The sequence below is a fragment of the Trachurus trachurus genome (genome assembly GCF_905171665.1).
Source record: "Trachurus trachurus genome assembly, chromosome: 14".
NCBI lineage: Eukaryota > Metazoa > Chordata > Actinopteri > Carangiformes > Carangidae > Trachurus > Trachurus trachurus.
The window spans coordinates 22,352,737-22,367,243 of record NC_139903.1 but is presented as its reverse complement, the minus strand read 5'-3'; the positions used below and the strand labels follow the sequence as shown (position 1 = coordinate 22,367,243).

General features: G+C 39.7%; 1 protein-coding gene across 1 annotated transcript in view; it reads right to left on the bottom strand.

Moving 5' to 3' along the window:
• The window catches only part of ncam1a (neural cell adhesion molecule 1a), a 247,929-nt gene extending 233,824 nt beyond the window's left edge, over window positions 1-14,105 (bottom strand). Inside the window, exon 1 of the mRNA XM_083986287.1 lies at window positions 13,940-14,105. Coding sequence (XP_083842413.1) covers window positions 13,940-13,991 — 52 coding nt within the window. The 5' untranslated portion in view covers window positions 13,992-14,105. The remainder of the gene's footprint in view (window positions 1-13,939) is intronic.
• Between the last annotated feature and the right edge of the window lie 402 nt (window positions 14,106-14,507).

The following is a 14,507-nucleotide window of genomic DNA, read 5'->3' as shown; positions in this document are numbered from 1 at the left end:
TCAGACAGAGCACTGGTCTTCATTTGACATTTAAATCCCAATCTGTCATAAAAGATAGATAGGAAAGAAGCTAAACTCAAGAAAGCAACCATACAACATTCTGAAGTAATCCGATATCTTAGGGGACATCCTTCGTCTTGTGACAAATATAATTGGACATGTTATTTTCAACTTCAGGCTGCATCAAAAAATACAAAAAGGTACAAAAGTGTTTTAAAAAACACCTTTAACATCTAACATCCTCATTTCAACCATCAGAGCAAAGTTGTGTCTATACTCTGGTTGTGTCCTTTGGCAAAGGGTGAAAGTAGATACTGCTGGCATTAGACTAAAAATTGAAAAGACTTCAGAGAGCTTAGACGGGAGTTTATTGATTTGCCAATAATGTGCTTTCAAAAGAAAAAAAAAAATACTGTATCGGCCAAAATGCAATGATAATTTAAGTCAACAAGTCAAAGCTGCAGGTTTGAATCCTTGCAGTTCACAAAATCCTATGCTATGGATTTGCATATAAAATGTTGAGTATTTACCGTAAGTCATGCAGCGTAAACTCTCAAAGGTGCCAAATAATATGGAGAAGAAACTACAAAACAACTGTGCCAAAAAAAAAATGTGAAGGAGTGCCAAAAAAACTAAGCATTCCTTTATCATCTGTCAACATTCATGTAGCATCAACAGAACAAATTCTCTCCTCAAACCACAGCGAAAAGTCTTGTGGTATCTTTTTTCATGTGCAGGAATAATTTCTGAACTGTTAATAGAGCAAAAATAATTACACTGTTCCAGAAGTTTGCAGTTAGGGTAGCTTATTAAAGCAGCAGAGCAACACATTATGCAGAAAAGCCCTGCAGATAAAATGAGACAGCTGTCAATCAGGAGAGTGGCTATTCACTCCAGAGACATAATCAGGCCATGATACACTACACAAGAAAAAATGTGCTCCTTTTACAGAAATCCATTTACCAGAACAGTGTTAGAACCTCATCTTATTTTTGATAATATGTTGAGAGGAAAAACAAGAAAAACACATCACATAGGTTTGAAATTTGAGGCAAATCTCCCCTTTCCATGACAAGTGAGGTTTCATTCAACTCATGCAAATTAATTTAATTTAGCATCAACAAAACCAGCGAGGAAGCAATCCAAGACAAGAGATTCTGAACAGTGCTCCAGATCTGCATCATGAAGACTGGCCTTCATCTTCAATGTAGCAGGAAAATTGAAAATTTAGAAACTCGTACTGAACAATGGTATCAACCAAGGATGAAAAGATCTACAAAAACATCTACCTGTGTCCAAAACTATTACTGAAATTAGAGAGCTTTATTACATAAAATGGGGCTCCAGTGACCGAGAGGGAAACAATGAATCCAGAGGTTGAAGTGGCCTGGCGACCCAGTGGCTCCTCCTTGACGACACTTTGCATTGTGTCCCGCCTCCCTCTCATCCTGCACCCCTCCTCCCACTTGCCGCCCTCTACCTTTGTCTGCCTCCCTGGCTCACAGTGAGCCACTCCTGGGGCTTTTCTTCAGGAGCGGCTCCTCGACAATGCTGTTAGTGTGAAAGCCTAATAAATTACAGACCTCTCCTGATCTCATCAAACACAGCAGCCTGACCATAAACACATAATGGAATAAGACCCTCTTAGAGGGCTTTCTGTTGGGTCAAATCAGGAGGATTGTCTTCAAATTCTCAGATGAAATCTGGTGTGCCTTCTCCATTTTAAAGACAAAGAAGCCCGCTGGGGTCATATGGACCAAAACAAAGGAATAGAAACACTAATGTCAAGTTTAAGGAACATGTTGAAGTTATTCTATTGCATCTTTTTTTGTAATGTCAGGAGGAATTTCATTTTTCTAAAGCAGAAAATAGTAACACTACTATAATGTTTCACACGTAAGCCGGTTACAACACATTTGCCATTGTACAATTCATCTGTAATTGTTGAAGCACATGTGATAAATTATGTATGGCTAATAAAAAGGCCATGTACAACTGAGTGGTCACTGTGCTGCATACAAGAGAGATCATTTATAAAAGTATCCTATGATTGTGAGTGTTTTTATTGTCTGGACTTTTACTCTGGGATTTGATTCATTTCCATTTGACTGCCATGAGTGACAACAGAACACACCTTTCTCTGTCTGAGTTTATAGCATATTGATGTATGGACTTCTTCATAATGCAACTGGGGTAGTAATCATTTTTGTTTTATCAATTTGTTGTCTTAGACTTAGACGTGATTTTTTTTTTCTATACAACACTGAAGACGCTCTGTATAATGCACACATGGTCCCAAGTCACATTTATAAATCTTTTGATTTACATTTCCTGGAGTATCATTTAAAATGATATCAGTAATCAATACCAAAACAATACATGTTACAGTAGCTCAGCAAATATAATGTTGACAGTTTTTCCCCCCACAAACCTCTAAACTGCTTCATGCTTTACTATTAACTATTAACTGTAAGATTTGATTTGATTTGATGTGCTCAGCATGCAAGTAATAATGTTTGTGAAGCATTCGATGCCAGTATGCAACACGCTTATATCTAGGTTTGACAACCAGCTCTACAGGAATTAAATGTATTCCGACTCTGTTTGTTTCTGTTCTGGCAACGACCACACCCTCTCAGCACCTACACAATGTTACCCTGCAACCACCTGCTCCCAAGTACAAAAACACAATTTATTTTAATCTGTCTGACCTCATCAATGTTCACATGCAGTCTCCATATGGACAGCAGCAGAGGGGCTCTGGTTATTTGCAGCACCTATATTAGATTGTGGGTTGAGTTTTACCTGTTAATTAGATAACATATGACACATCAATTTGATCAAACGGTCCACAGAGCCTTGCTGCATCCACTGTCAAACCAACAGCTCCTGGATGCGTCTCTGTGTTTCATCTCGTTTCCATAGCATTACCGCACAGAAGATTTCATGGTAACAAACACACACAAGAGAAGTATAGACGATATGTTTTCTAATACACACATGCTGCAATATAATTGGTTAGATTGCACCTTTGGCTTCTTTATACAATCCTATGCAACAAGACAACCAAATCTGTCATCTCTGCTTTAAGTTGATTTAGCTGTTTTTCCATTTCAGAAACTAATAGCTCCCCTTCACGAGACCACTACCTAGAAACACAAATGCAATATTCTTTTATTTTTCCACAAATTAAAAATTTATTGAAGTTACTATTTAATATGTTTTTGTCTCTCCAGCTGAATTCACTAGTTGTTCTTGAACATGCCGTTTCTGCATACAAAGCCATTTGAATTCACACCAAGGCCACTTAAAAAAAACTCCACCATACTTCAATGAGAATTGGGAAATACTTCTACATTATTTCTGATGACCACATTTTCTTTAAGGTTAGATGAAATTTATAGACAGAATATGAAATATCCGAGACCCTGCAGCTTGGGAAAACAGTTTGAGTTTGTGCCACCAGGGCTTTTGAACAGTACACAGTGACACAAGTCATTCTGGACACTTGCTGGCACGGTCTGAAAATCCCATGAAACAACGCTCGCCTCAAGAATGTCCTCACTGAAAACTGTGCCAATTTAGAAAGTAAACAAGTGCCCAAAATCCTGCACCAACTGCACAACTCACTTTGTTCCCATCTCCCAAAAGATGTGCTTGTTTCTTTGTTATTGTTTTTTTTTTTTTTCACACTCCGGCTTGGCACCTGAGGAGGCCAGCCAATCACAGAGCAGCTGGGATGAGCAAACTGCCATTGCTAAGCATTACATCATGATGGTGAGTCACTCCCTGGGATTAAGAGAGTAAAACATGTGCCCAAATACCCTATGGCTTTGACTCTCCATGCTCTGACAGCTCGTCCCAGGTAAAGTGAGATGAATCTCCGAATGTAGGAGTCTGCCTCTCTATGTACGTGATGTGCATCAAATTACACAATTTAAGACTGAAGTAGAGTAGGTCCTCAAACAGGTTTCTGGGCTTGTCAGCTGAGTTTACATGGTGTAAACTTGCTTTGAACACCTTTAAAAAAAAAAAAAGCGTACTTAGAAAGTAGGCCTGTACAAACATGTTGAAATACTAGGGGCGTTTTGTGCAACCATTGGTCAACCTAAACTTGCAGATGTTGCCACAGACAGAACAATATCCATTCAATTAGGACACAATGATGTCTCAGCATACAAAGATATGTGACTGCCAGTCTCTGCTGTTTGCTGTGCAGTTGGCCCTCATGTAGATCTTTTGTGAGCTTGCAGCACATGCCATCTATTCAGGTTGATGGAAGCAGCATGTGCCACTTGTGTCCTGAATTTGAATGGTGTGCCCTCACTGTGGACCAGCACTCTGCCTGTAGAGGTTTTGGAGTGTACTCACTCATTCTTTGGTTCTCTTTATGCCACATCCATCTAACGCAAGCAAAATGAAGACAAAGAAATTAATCATTGATCACCTGAGGAGCCAATCCAAAGCTTGAGCTACAAGGAAGGCCTTACTGTCTCTTCTCATGATGCAGCATCTCATCAGGGAGGGCAACATTAGAGAGAGGCTAAGAAAATCCAGCCAAATTACAAATTGACATCTGAACTGAAAACATTTAGGATGCTGCAAAAAAGTTAAACTTTACTTTGACTTCATAAGCCTTAATTTTTACTCCTCTACCAGTTTAAATAATGTTTAGTTTGTGTTTTGTTTGGTTTAAGCATTTCTATTCTACAATACATTGGGACCACAGTGTTTCCCCCAGAAAATGTGTTAGTTAAGGTGGTGTCTGTCCTGTTGGCGGGGGGGGGGGTTCGCGTCGGCGGAGAATATCGCTACATTTTTATTTTTTTAAGACGTTAGTTTAGGCGGCAGCTCTTTGTTGTTAAGGCGGCCGCCTTAACAGGAAAGCGCTGCGGGAAACCCTGGACCAATTCACTTAAGTAAATTATTTGCACATACGAGCATACTACTGACTGTGAAATGAACCATGGTAGTTGCTCTTAGGTTTTTTTTCCCTCATCTACTTGCTTCTGCTTTGTATATTTTACATGCATAGTCTTGACAAGTTTCTTCGTTTTAAACTTAATTAGATTAAAAAGAAACTTAATTAGCTGTCAGTTTGTGGCAGTACATTAAAGAGTAACTAAACCCCTAAACCACTTTTTTCTGCTGAAAATAAATATATTTGAGTATGAAGTAGTGTTGTTGATTGATTCTGGCCCAACTCTTGATATTTTAGTCAAAATATTTCAATTTGGTGTATTTTGCTGTAAAAAATGTAAGAGTGACTGCCCTCTATGGGTTGAAACCTGGCTATTACAATCGAATTTTGCTATTGGCTGAGATGGAGGCCTATTACTTTTTTGGAGGCAGCTTTCATCATGAGTCACGAGGGTCGAATAACTGCTCCTGGAGCCCCGCCCATAATCAAGGCATTTTTTAAATTTCCAGTTTAGAGCACGTCAGCCCAAACTGAGGGGTTTAGTTACTCTTTAAGTGTTTTGACTCTTCGCCGTGCATTGTGGCAGAGGAGACTCTGTGTACAGGGGAGACCCTGAACTGGCTGTAGCCCCCGCACAGGTAACTAATGACGAAAAAAAAGAGGTAGTATGCTCCTTGCAAGCTGCAATTCATAGTTAAACACATTTAAAAGCAATGATAACACTACAACGGAACAGGAACTGGCCCAACAAAAAAGGCATTCAGTGAAAAAAGAGGAAATATTTCAAAAACTGTGATACAATCACAATAAATTGTCTGGAAAAAAAACATCACTGCATGCATCTTAAATGAGCAACAATTATCCCTGTAGACACCAGGTGTACAAGAAAATGAGCTGCCTCTCCAGGTGGTTTGGAAAGCAAGATTTCAGTGCAGACAATCCTCCCTGAATTGAAGATAAATACAGCAGGTGTGATATCAGCTATGCTGCTGAAATCCTGTAACAAACTGCCTCAGATTGTCTGACACCTTTACTTCAATAAGTCCCTAAGCTGCCGCACACGAGCAAAGTATCCAAAAATCTACAGAACTGGCAAACAACATCTCAGTACAGAAGAGCTGTAGTGGCAATTACGTTACCCAGCAAGCAAGTGCAACGTCTGTACACCAAATAGAGATAATGAGGTCCAGACAAAGTCACACGCTGTGGCCTGGCTTAGTTTTTAAACCAAGGGTGACTAAAATGACATTTTTATGCACTCCAGCTGAATAAACTAACTCAAATGAAAAACCACTGAGTAAGTGACGACATTACCTTGAGTCACATTTGTCTACTCTCAGAATTCGGAAGCTGTGAGCTTAAAGGACAATTCCGGGCAAATTCAACCTGGGGCTATAGTTTCCTAATATTTTAGGTCTAAAAGAAAGATTCTGAAGATTTTCTTTTTAGTTGCTCCTGTTATGCAGTAGTCCTGTCTGTCTGCATCGCCACGGCAGTGATGAATGGGAGCAGAACAATCTTATGCTGTTTAGGCTACTTAGGCTGCCAGCCAAAATCCGATGTTTAGGTCGATTAGTCGACTAATCGCCATAAATGACGACTACTGGTCGACCAAGAAAATCTTTGGTCGGAGGCAGCCCTAAAAAGAATATCAACATCTTCGTAGAAGTGAGAGTAAGTCTGGATATTCTACCTGTAAACATACTGAGCACATCAGCTTGACTCTCGCACGAGACTGTATTACAGCTCCATTTGCAAACATGTCCACTTCCTTGAAGTGAACAAACCCCTCCGTGTATGTTTGAATAGCCATCTGACACGTTTTGTGGGATGTAAATAGCCTAAACAGCATAAGATCGGTCTGCTCCCATTATACACTGCTGTGCGGGGACAGACAGAGCAAAACAGGAGCAATTAAAAAGAAAATCTGCAGATTCATTCTTTTAGACCTAAAATATTAGGACACTATAGCTCCAGGTTGAATTTCCCTGGAATTGTACTTTAAGAAGACATCCTAGGTTTTGTCTTACAGGTGGTGCATCTTTAAGGAACAAACTGAAACTTAACTTGTCTTAACCAACAATGCATGAAATTGCAACAAGGTGCAACACCATCTCTACTAAAGTATCAGTTTAAACTTCTAAAGAGCGGACATGGACATGAACCACAAGCAAGACTGCGGTTCTGTTTATACCACACTGGGTGTGTCCAAAGGCTTAAGTGTTTAAAGTTGACGCACAGAAGTCCAGCCTATAATTGTAAACACATCTTGCCACTGTCCAAACTGGTTGCTTAAAAGGGATGAAGATCACAAGAACCACTGGCTTCTCACACAGAGTAGAGAGTCAAGGTACAGTAGACAGGATGTGCCAAACCAGAAGTATAAATATTGATAAAACAGTAGGTTTTCCATTGAGGGGTTATTGGGTATAATGTCACTATGTGTATTTACATTTGTGTTGAGATGCATGAAATAGTTCGTTCATAGTCTTGTTAAAATGCATTGCATAATGTCATATAAAAGTACAATACTCCGCCCCACGTCACCTTGGATTACCAAATATTGAGCTTTCCAATAGATAAATCCAGCAGCAGCAGACCACCATATGCAGTAGTGAATCCTTAAGTGTTGAAACATCAGATTCCAAAATCTACCAGGGACACATGAAAGATATCTCTGTCTTATCTAAACACTTAAAGGCTTAGATGAACAAAGGCAAAGCAAAACCTCCTCTCTATGCTTGTGACTCATTAAAAATGACTGCCAGTAATCCATCATTACGAATACACATCATTCTGTGCTGACATGCATAAGTGTGACTCTTGATAAAGGTTACTACCACAGAATCAGTGTTTCTTATATCAGGGCGTTGTCTATGCAATTATATCTCATTTTTAAATGGAAGTGCAATTACAACACATCAAGTGTTCATTAAAAAGGGATGTAAAAACATCACTTCATTTAATTGAGTATTAACAAAAGACAACTCATAAGTGTTTCTGAATTTCAAAGGCAGAAATAATATCTGTCCACCTGTGCCACTGTTTGTGAGGGCAAGTTAAAATAGTGGCCATCTATAAATAACACTGAGCCCCATGCTGACAATAAAGAAAACTCAAATATCAATACAAACAGTTTCTGTTCAAACAGAGTTGGTGCTTGGTGGAGGACAGGGACATCATGCTGGGATTCTGTTACACGTTACACAGTAATGTAGTCTATCGTCACCTTGGGCACCCTCACCAGACTTGGCAGCCTCACTTAAACAGAGCTCAGGAAAAGAAAAAAAAAAGATGAGAAGAGCTGCATGCTAAAGCAGCACAGATCAGTACTAATATAGAGAACCTGCTGCTGAGGATGCTGAGTGTCACAGCACTGTCCATCCCTCATCACCTTCCTCGTTCCCCATGAGGCACATGGCTATTAGCCTTACGGCACCAGCAGCTCCAGAGACTGTTTTAAAATGTTTTGAATCAGAACCACTCCCAGAAATGTTATACCTTGCTGAATGTGATTCAGTGACATCAGTGCACAGTCACTTAAGGCACAGTTTCTCTAAATCCATTAGAGCCGATACTAATTCACCCTGCTGAAATGTGTGTGTTCTTTGAAGAGAGGTGTAGCCGATGAAAGTCAACCAGGGTAAGTGACCAGAACTCAGAGGGTACGAGACAAGCTTTCAGTAAATTTCTACATGTTTTGTAAATCTAAATGGATGGACAGAAGACTCCAAGTTCATTAACCTTCACTTACAAAGACTAAAAACTGAAGTAATATTCCTTTTGATCATTGCAGGTTACAGAAAGTTGAACTCCAACCAAATGTGTGACTTCCATTAATGAGTCCAAGTTTGCATATAATTGGGCAGAGTTACCAGTAATGACCAAATAAAGTTAAAATTGTGCTGAACAATTCATCTTTTTATATCAAAGTAATGACTTGGAAGAGTGCATGTTCAAACCGCAAGAGCTGTTAATTAAAGTATCTTATTTGCACTGCACTGGGATGGAACCTTGTGGAAAAAGCTTTGCAGTTCTTATATGTAACTTCACATTACAAATGACACTGCTATACAGTTTTCAGTTTAATCTGTCTTTCATGTTAAAAAGGTCCCATGTTTCACATTTCTCTTGTGTTTAATTTGAAGGTTTGAAAGATAGAGCAGTGTATGGATTTCTCAACACATAGTTTTACATCTATTACAGGTCTCATCTGACTTCTGACTCACTGTCTTCTAAGTGACACACACCCCAACACAACTTTATCCACTGGTCTACTCTCCAGTATTACTCTACCATCCTAAGGAGGACATTGACTTTGTTTCTTGTGACAGAATGAACACTTGGTGTTGTGTTGTGAGTGACTAAAGCTAAAACTGAAAAACAGGAACACAGAACCTGCACTGTCCTGCCTTGAAATCAAAAAATACATGGAAATCTAACTTCCTGAAAAAAATAGGACCTTTGAAAATAACCTGGTCCTATGGCAAGAGCCACTAGGTACACATAAGATATACGGTACTGTATTGAATTTTGAAAAGTAATGCTGTGCAAATACAAGGAGAAAAGTAATTCAGAAGTTGAGATTTGGCCCCAAATCCTGTATAACAAGCATATCTCCTTTTTTCAGTTTTTTTTTTTCTCTTTTCTGACATTCAATTCTCTATAGGACGCCTTCAGAGCTCACACAATGCAAATCACTCATGGTCCCCATTCATGCACTGATTAATATGCAAAGACAGCCCATCCTCATCTAACAGTCAGCAGAGAAGAAATATAACAGCCAGCCAAGTCGTTTTGAACTTATCTGGAACTATCAGCACTTCATACATTCAGTGTGAAGAAGCACTGTGAGATGACATGAATTTATGGATAATGTATCACAAATTCATTGCCTTACAGTATGTCTTTCATCTCTTGGTAAAACATGTTTCATTCTCATTTCTATTTTTTTTTTTTTTGAGGTTTTATTCACAGACCCACAAACAGCCACCTCTATATACTGTAAGTTCAGCTGTACAGTTTTCATAATGAAAACATATAAAAAATAGTATATTTGAGGCTGTTTATTTTACCTAGATATTGTTAACACAGATGGTCAACTAAATAATTTGGGATTTGGTAACACAAATCTTTGTACAAAAATAATAAAATTAAAAACAACAACAACATCATGTACATGTGGTACCGAACCAAAGAAGGGTCCTGTTTAATATTCTTCATGAATGGATTTCATCTACAGCATTTGTCTGGAGATGCACTGATTCATCCACTGGCGATTGGGAAAAAACATTTTTCAGCACGACTGCTTTTGATTGCCAACCAGCCAATCAGTGTCAGATATCCGACAGTGCTGGTTAAATTTCCACTCATGCACCACGCAGTGGTTCACGTCACACACACACACACAATGGCACAGACACAGCTACACAACACACCATTGACACTGTAGTACTTCACTGTGAGTTGAAAGGGCACAAAGTTCACAATTTGTAATTCCTGTAAGGCCGAAGAAGGTCGCACAGGAACAATTAGGTAAATGTTCAGATCAACAAAGTTAATCAGACACTTCAAACACCATCACACCTGAATCAATTTGAAGACGTTAGCAAAGGCAAATCAGGTAAGACTCATGCCACACCAATTACCTCACCTGTCAATCTGTCCATTAAAGAAAAGTTAAGCAAAAGTAATGGGGAGGCACAGTAATGAAATATTCTCATAAACCTCAGCAGCAGCAGCAACAACATGTAACTCACATCTGGTAAATCAGCTAAACCTGTAATCATTTATTTTCTAATGTCATCTTAAAACTGTTATAGTAACTACAGTTAGCACTTTGGATATATTCAGCTATTTACAGCAGATGGGTACAGCTGAAATATGAGCAGCTCCTGTACTGATGAGAATTTGATTAACATAAGCCTTAATAAATTGGAATGAAAGGCGTACATGTCACATTGCTCTGTATTTGAAATAGGATCTATGCTGCATTCAAAGTTCTAAAGAGTCCAGAATCCAGCTATATTCAGAGAGCAGACTAAAAACGCCTTATAATTTTCCCTTGTTTGGCTGCTTTTTCCAGTTCTCCCAAGTCAAAAATAGCCTGTATTATTTTCATAGTGGCTTTGAACTTACCACAGCAGTTAAAGTCCCATATGTTAGCCATTTAGGAATTGTGTATTTTCTCTCCCTCAAAATGTCAAGTTGAACTTTTTCTTCTTTTTGTGGAGTTCTGCTCTGCTCTATGCACCAAAACATTGTTTTAGATCCATAGGATCATTAAATCAACTTCAGTGTGTGCATTTGGAGCATTAATCCTATGACTGCAAATTCAAAAGGGGATAAAATGAAGAAATACAATAGAGGAAGTCCAGTTTGAGTAATAGATGCCTTTAGTCTGGACGTCTGTCAAGGGCAGAGAGACTGCATGGCAGTTCAAAATATGAGGAAGTATTTTAAAAGTCTGGGGAGTTTGATGACAGTAGATGTATCTTTCATTACAGCAAATGGAAAGGAACAGCGGTGTTAAACCTTTCAATAAAAAGGTACATCAAAATTATCCATGAGGCACGACCACTTGCACTTAAGCTGCAGACCATGGATGGATTTGATGACCATGGGTATTGTAGATCATTCCAATAACATAGGGTCAGAAGTGGAGATTTACACTATACACTCAATCCACCTAGCTGCAAAAAGATGAAGACACATCAAGCAGCTGTCAATGTCCTCTCCGAACATCATATTCTATTTTATCCTCCCATTATTTTGTCATTTATTGGAAGGCAGGGTAGCTCCTCGTCCTAATGTTTGTTACTAGCCACGAAATTTAATTATCACTGAACTGGAACAGGAACTGGAAATCAATAAATGTAATTAAATTGCTCAGCCTTCAAACTGTGTGATACTGTCATTACCCTTTTAATATACCCCGGGCCTATCATATAATGTGATCAATTTCTTTGGATTTCTTTCTCTATTGCAACAAGGCAGAACTAAGGCGCAATTGTTTAATTATCTCCCTCTTGGTTTCTTTCACTTTTCACTCACATAAGGTACAGCAAATTGCATGGGCGTCAGTGTATTTCAAATGGATTATGAATCATATACATACCAGATGATGCTGGTATCATACTGCCCTCTATACCACTAACAGTGACAGTCTGACATAGTGGTTACCACACTTATATTCAAACACTAAGCACCAACAGGTTTATTTCTCAATTATAAGTCAATCTCAGTGTTCTTAATAACAGAATCAAAGAAATGTTTTAAATGCAGTCTATTTATGTTCTGCAGTTATGTTAAATAAATATTGGCTGTTACATCATTACATTTTTTATGGACTTTATGGACACTGGATTAATGGCAGTATTCTGCTTTTGAATTTCCAGTATGGGTAAGATTTTAGGTGAACAATTAATGGAGGCAGGGCTGTTTTGGGACTGAGATATCATTGGCTGAATTAAACCTCAGTGGGAGGCAACAAAAGTGTTTCTGACTAAAGATAGGACCAACAAAACAGCAGACCTGTAGAATAGGAGCAATAGTGAAAGAGCCATTCTGGAACACTAATAATGTCTACTAATCTACATAATTATTAAATCAAACTAGTCTTCCTCTCTCCAAGGACCCCTGGGGGTCCATAAACTCCACTTGGAGAACACAGTTGCAGACTATAGAGAGAAGGGGCAGATGCAGAAAGGAGGAGGATATGGGAGGTGCAAGAGGTGGGGGTTTAGGAGGGGGAATGGGTCCCCTCCTGCCCTATATAACCATGGGAGCTCTGGGATTGGATCCTATTGTATACATTGAATGACTATTCAGTTGTCCTCAATGGATGACGAATTTCACCCTAACCAACCAAATTGAAAACTACGATCAAATCAGTCTAGGTCTACGTGTCAAAATCATTTTGCGCTTAAACGCATTGCGAGTTGTAAACTAGTGTCCTATTTGGCAGGATAGAAAAACAACTGAAACAAAGGTAATGTCACATCAAAGATGTCGAGGGCTGCTAACCTATACGGCCACATAATGATACACTCTAAAATAGCAGACTGACACATCCGCGCTAAATACTGTTGTTGTGCCAAATCCGATGATGACTAGAGTCGGAGCGGTGGTTGCATCTAATCCAGCCAACGGAAAGAGTTTAAGCGCGTGCTTATGAAAACAAAAATCCTTTTATCATGATATAAATGTCCTTAAACCTATTTTTAGTAGACTGCAACAAAGCATCGCCGAGAGGAGCGACTAACGCTCCGGTCGCTCCATCCTCGGTGCGTCACAGCTGACCCAGCATTAGTGCGAAAGCGGAGACGGACTTACAAAGGCGAATACATGTGTTTTACTTCATCTTATTTCGTATTTGAAACTAAAAATTGCGCCTTCCTAGCACATGTACAGCGCCTGTGCACGATACGCAGACATGAGAGCGTCCCCCTGCATCACTAGTTCAAATCTCCACCAGCATCCATCTCTACTAACCTTTACCCACACCAATGAACTCGCGAGCTCAACTCGTATAAAACCGCCTACGGATGGGCAATTTGCTTCTTTTTTTCACAAAAAACTGACCTGAACCTACGTCTGCCTCAACTCAGAGGACAGTATGCCAACCGGACCGGACACCGAGTGGCACACTGCTCTGTACTGCGCGGAGATACTCCTGCACATAGTCAAGCGGCTCCTGATATGAAACTGGGCACAGGACACACAACTGAGAACTGTAACTGACTCAAGGTGCATCGGTGTGTATACCGCTGTTTGTAAGTCACACAAACTCTCACTTCTTTCAGAAACTTTTGATGTAATCTCGCTGAATTTCGCAGAGCACCAGCTCCAACCAGGCGCCACTGTCCGGAGTCAGTGACAAGGATGCCGCCAGTGGGACCAGAGGATGCTGCTCCACAGTCAACACAGCCTGGCCTGCATTCTCACTGATTTGTTTTGGCCACAGTCTGATAAGTAATCACCACACAACCTAAAATGAAAAATAACTCAGCTTCTTACCTGCACAGCCAATGAATAGAAATCCCCAGATGAGGTCCCTTATGTGGAGCATTGTAATGTGTCACAGATATTCTCCTTGTAGAGTAGACGCACTTTAAACAAGCGAGGTGTCTCTCTCTTTTTCCTGAGGAGGAAAACAGATATCAGCCTTTCCAGGACAACAACTGCTACCGGACGGATTTTTGGTCCTTGTCGCTACCCGTGTTCGCGGCACAATGAGTGACAAGCAGCAGCCGTAGCACGCACTCGCACACACATGCACTCAATAGATACCAACACGAATTACTCCGCCCGGTAGGCTATACCCATATACCCACACACACAGACACACGGAGCCACACGGAGGGGGCGGGCTGAGGTGAATGCAGTAACAAAGTAGTGCGCGGAGCTGCATGAGCAGACAGCAGATGGTCACCAGGGGCTCTAATTCGGATTACTGGGTTTACAAACTAGCTAACGGTGGTTTAGAAACACATAGAGCAAAACACTTAATACAAACTAAGAACTAATTAAAAGTGTCATTCAGATTAAACGTTATAGCCTATAATAATTAAAAAATATATATAGT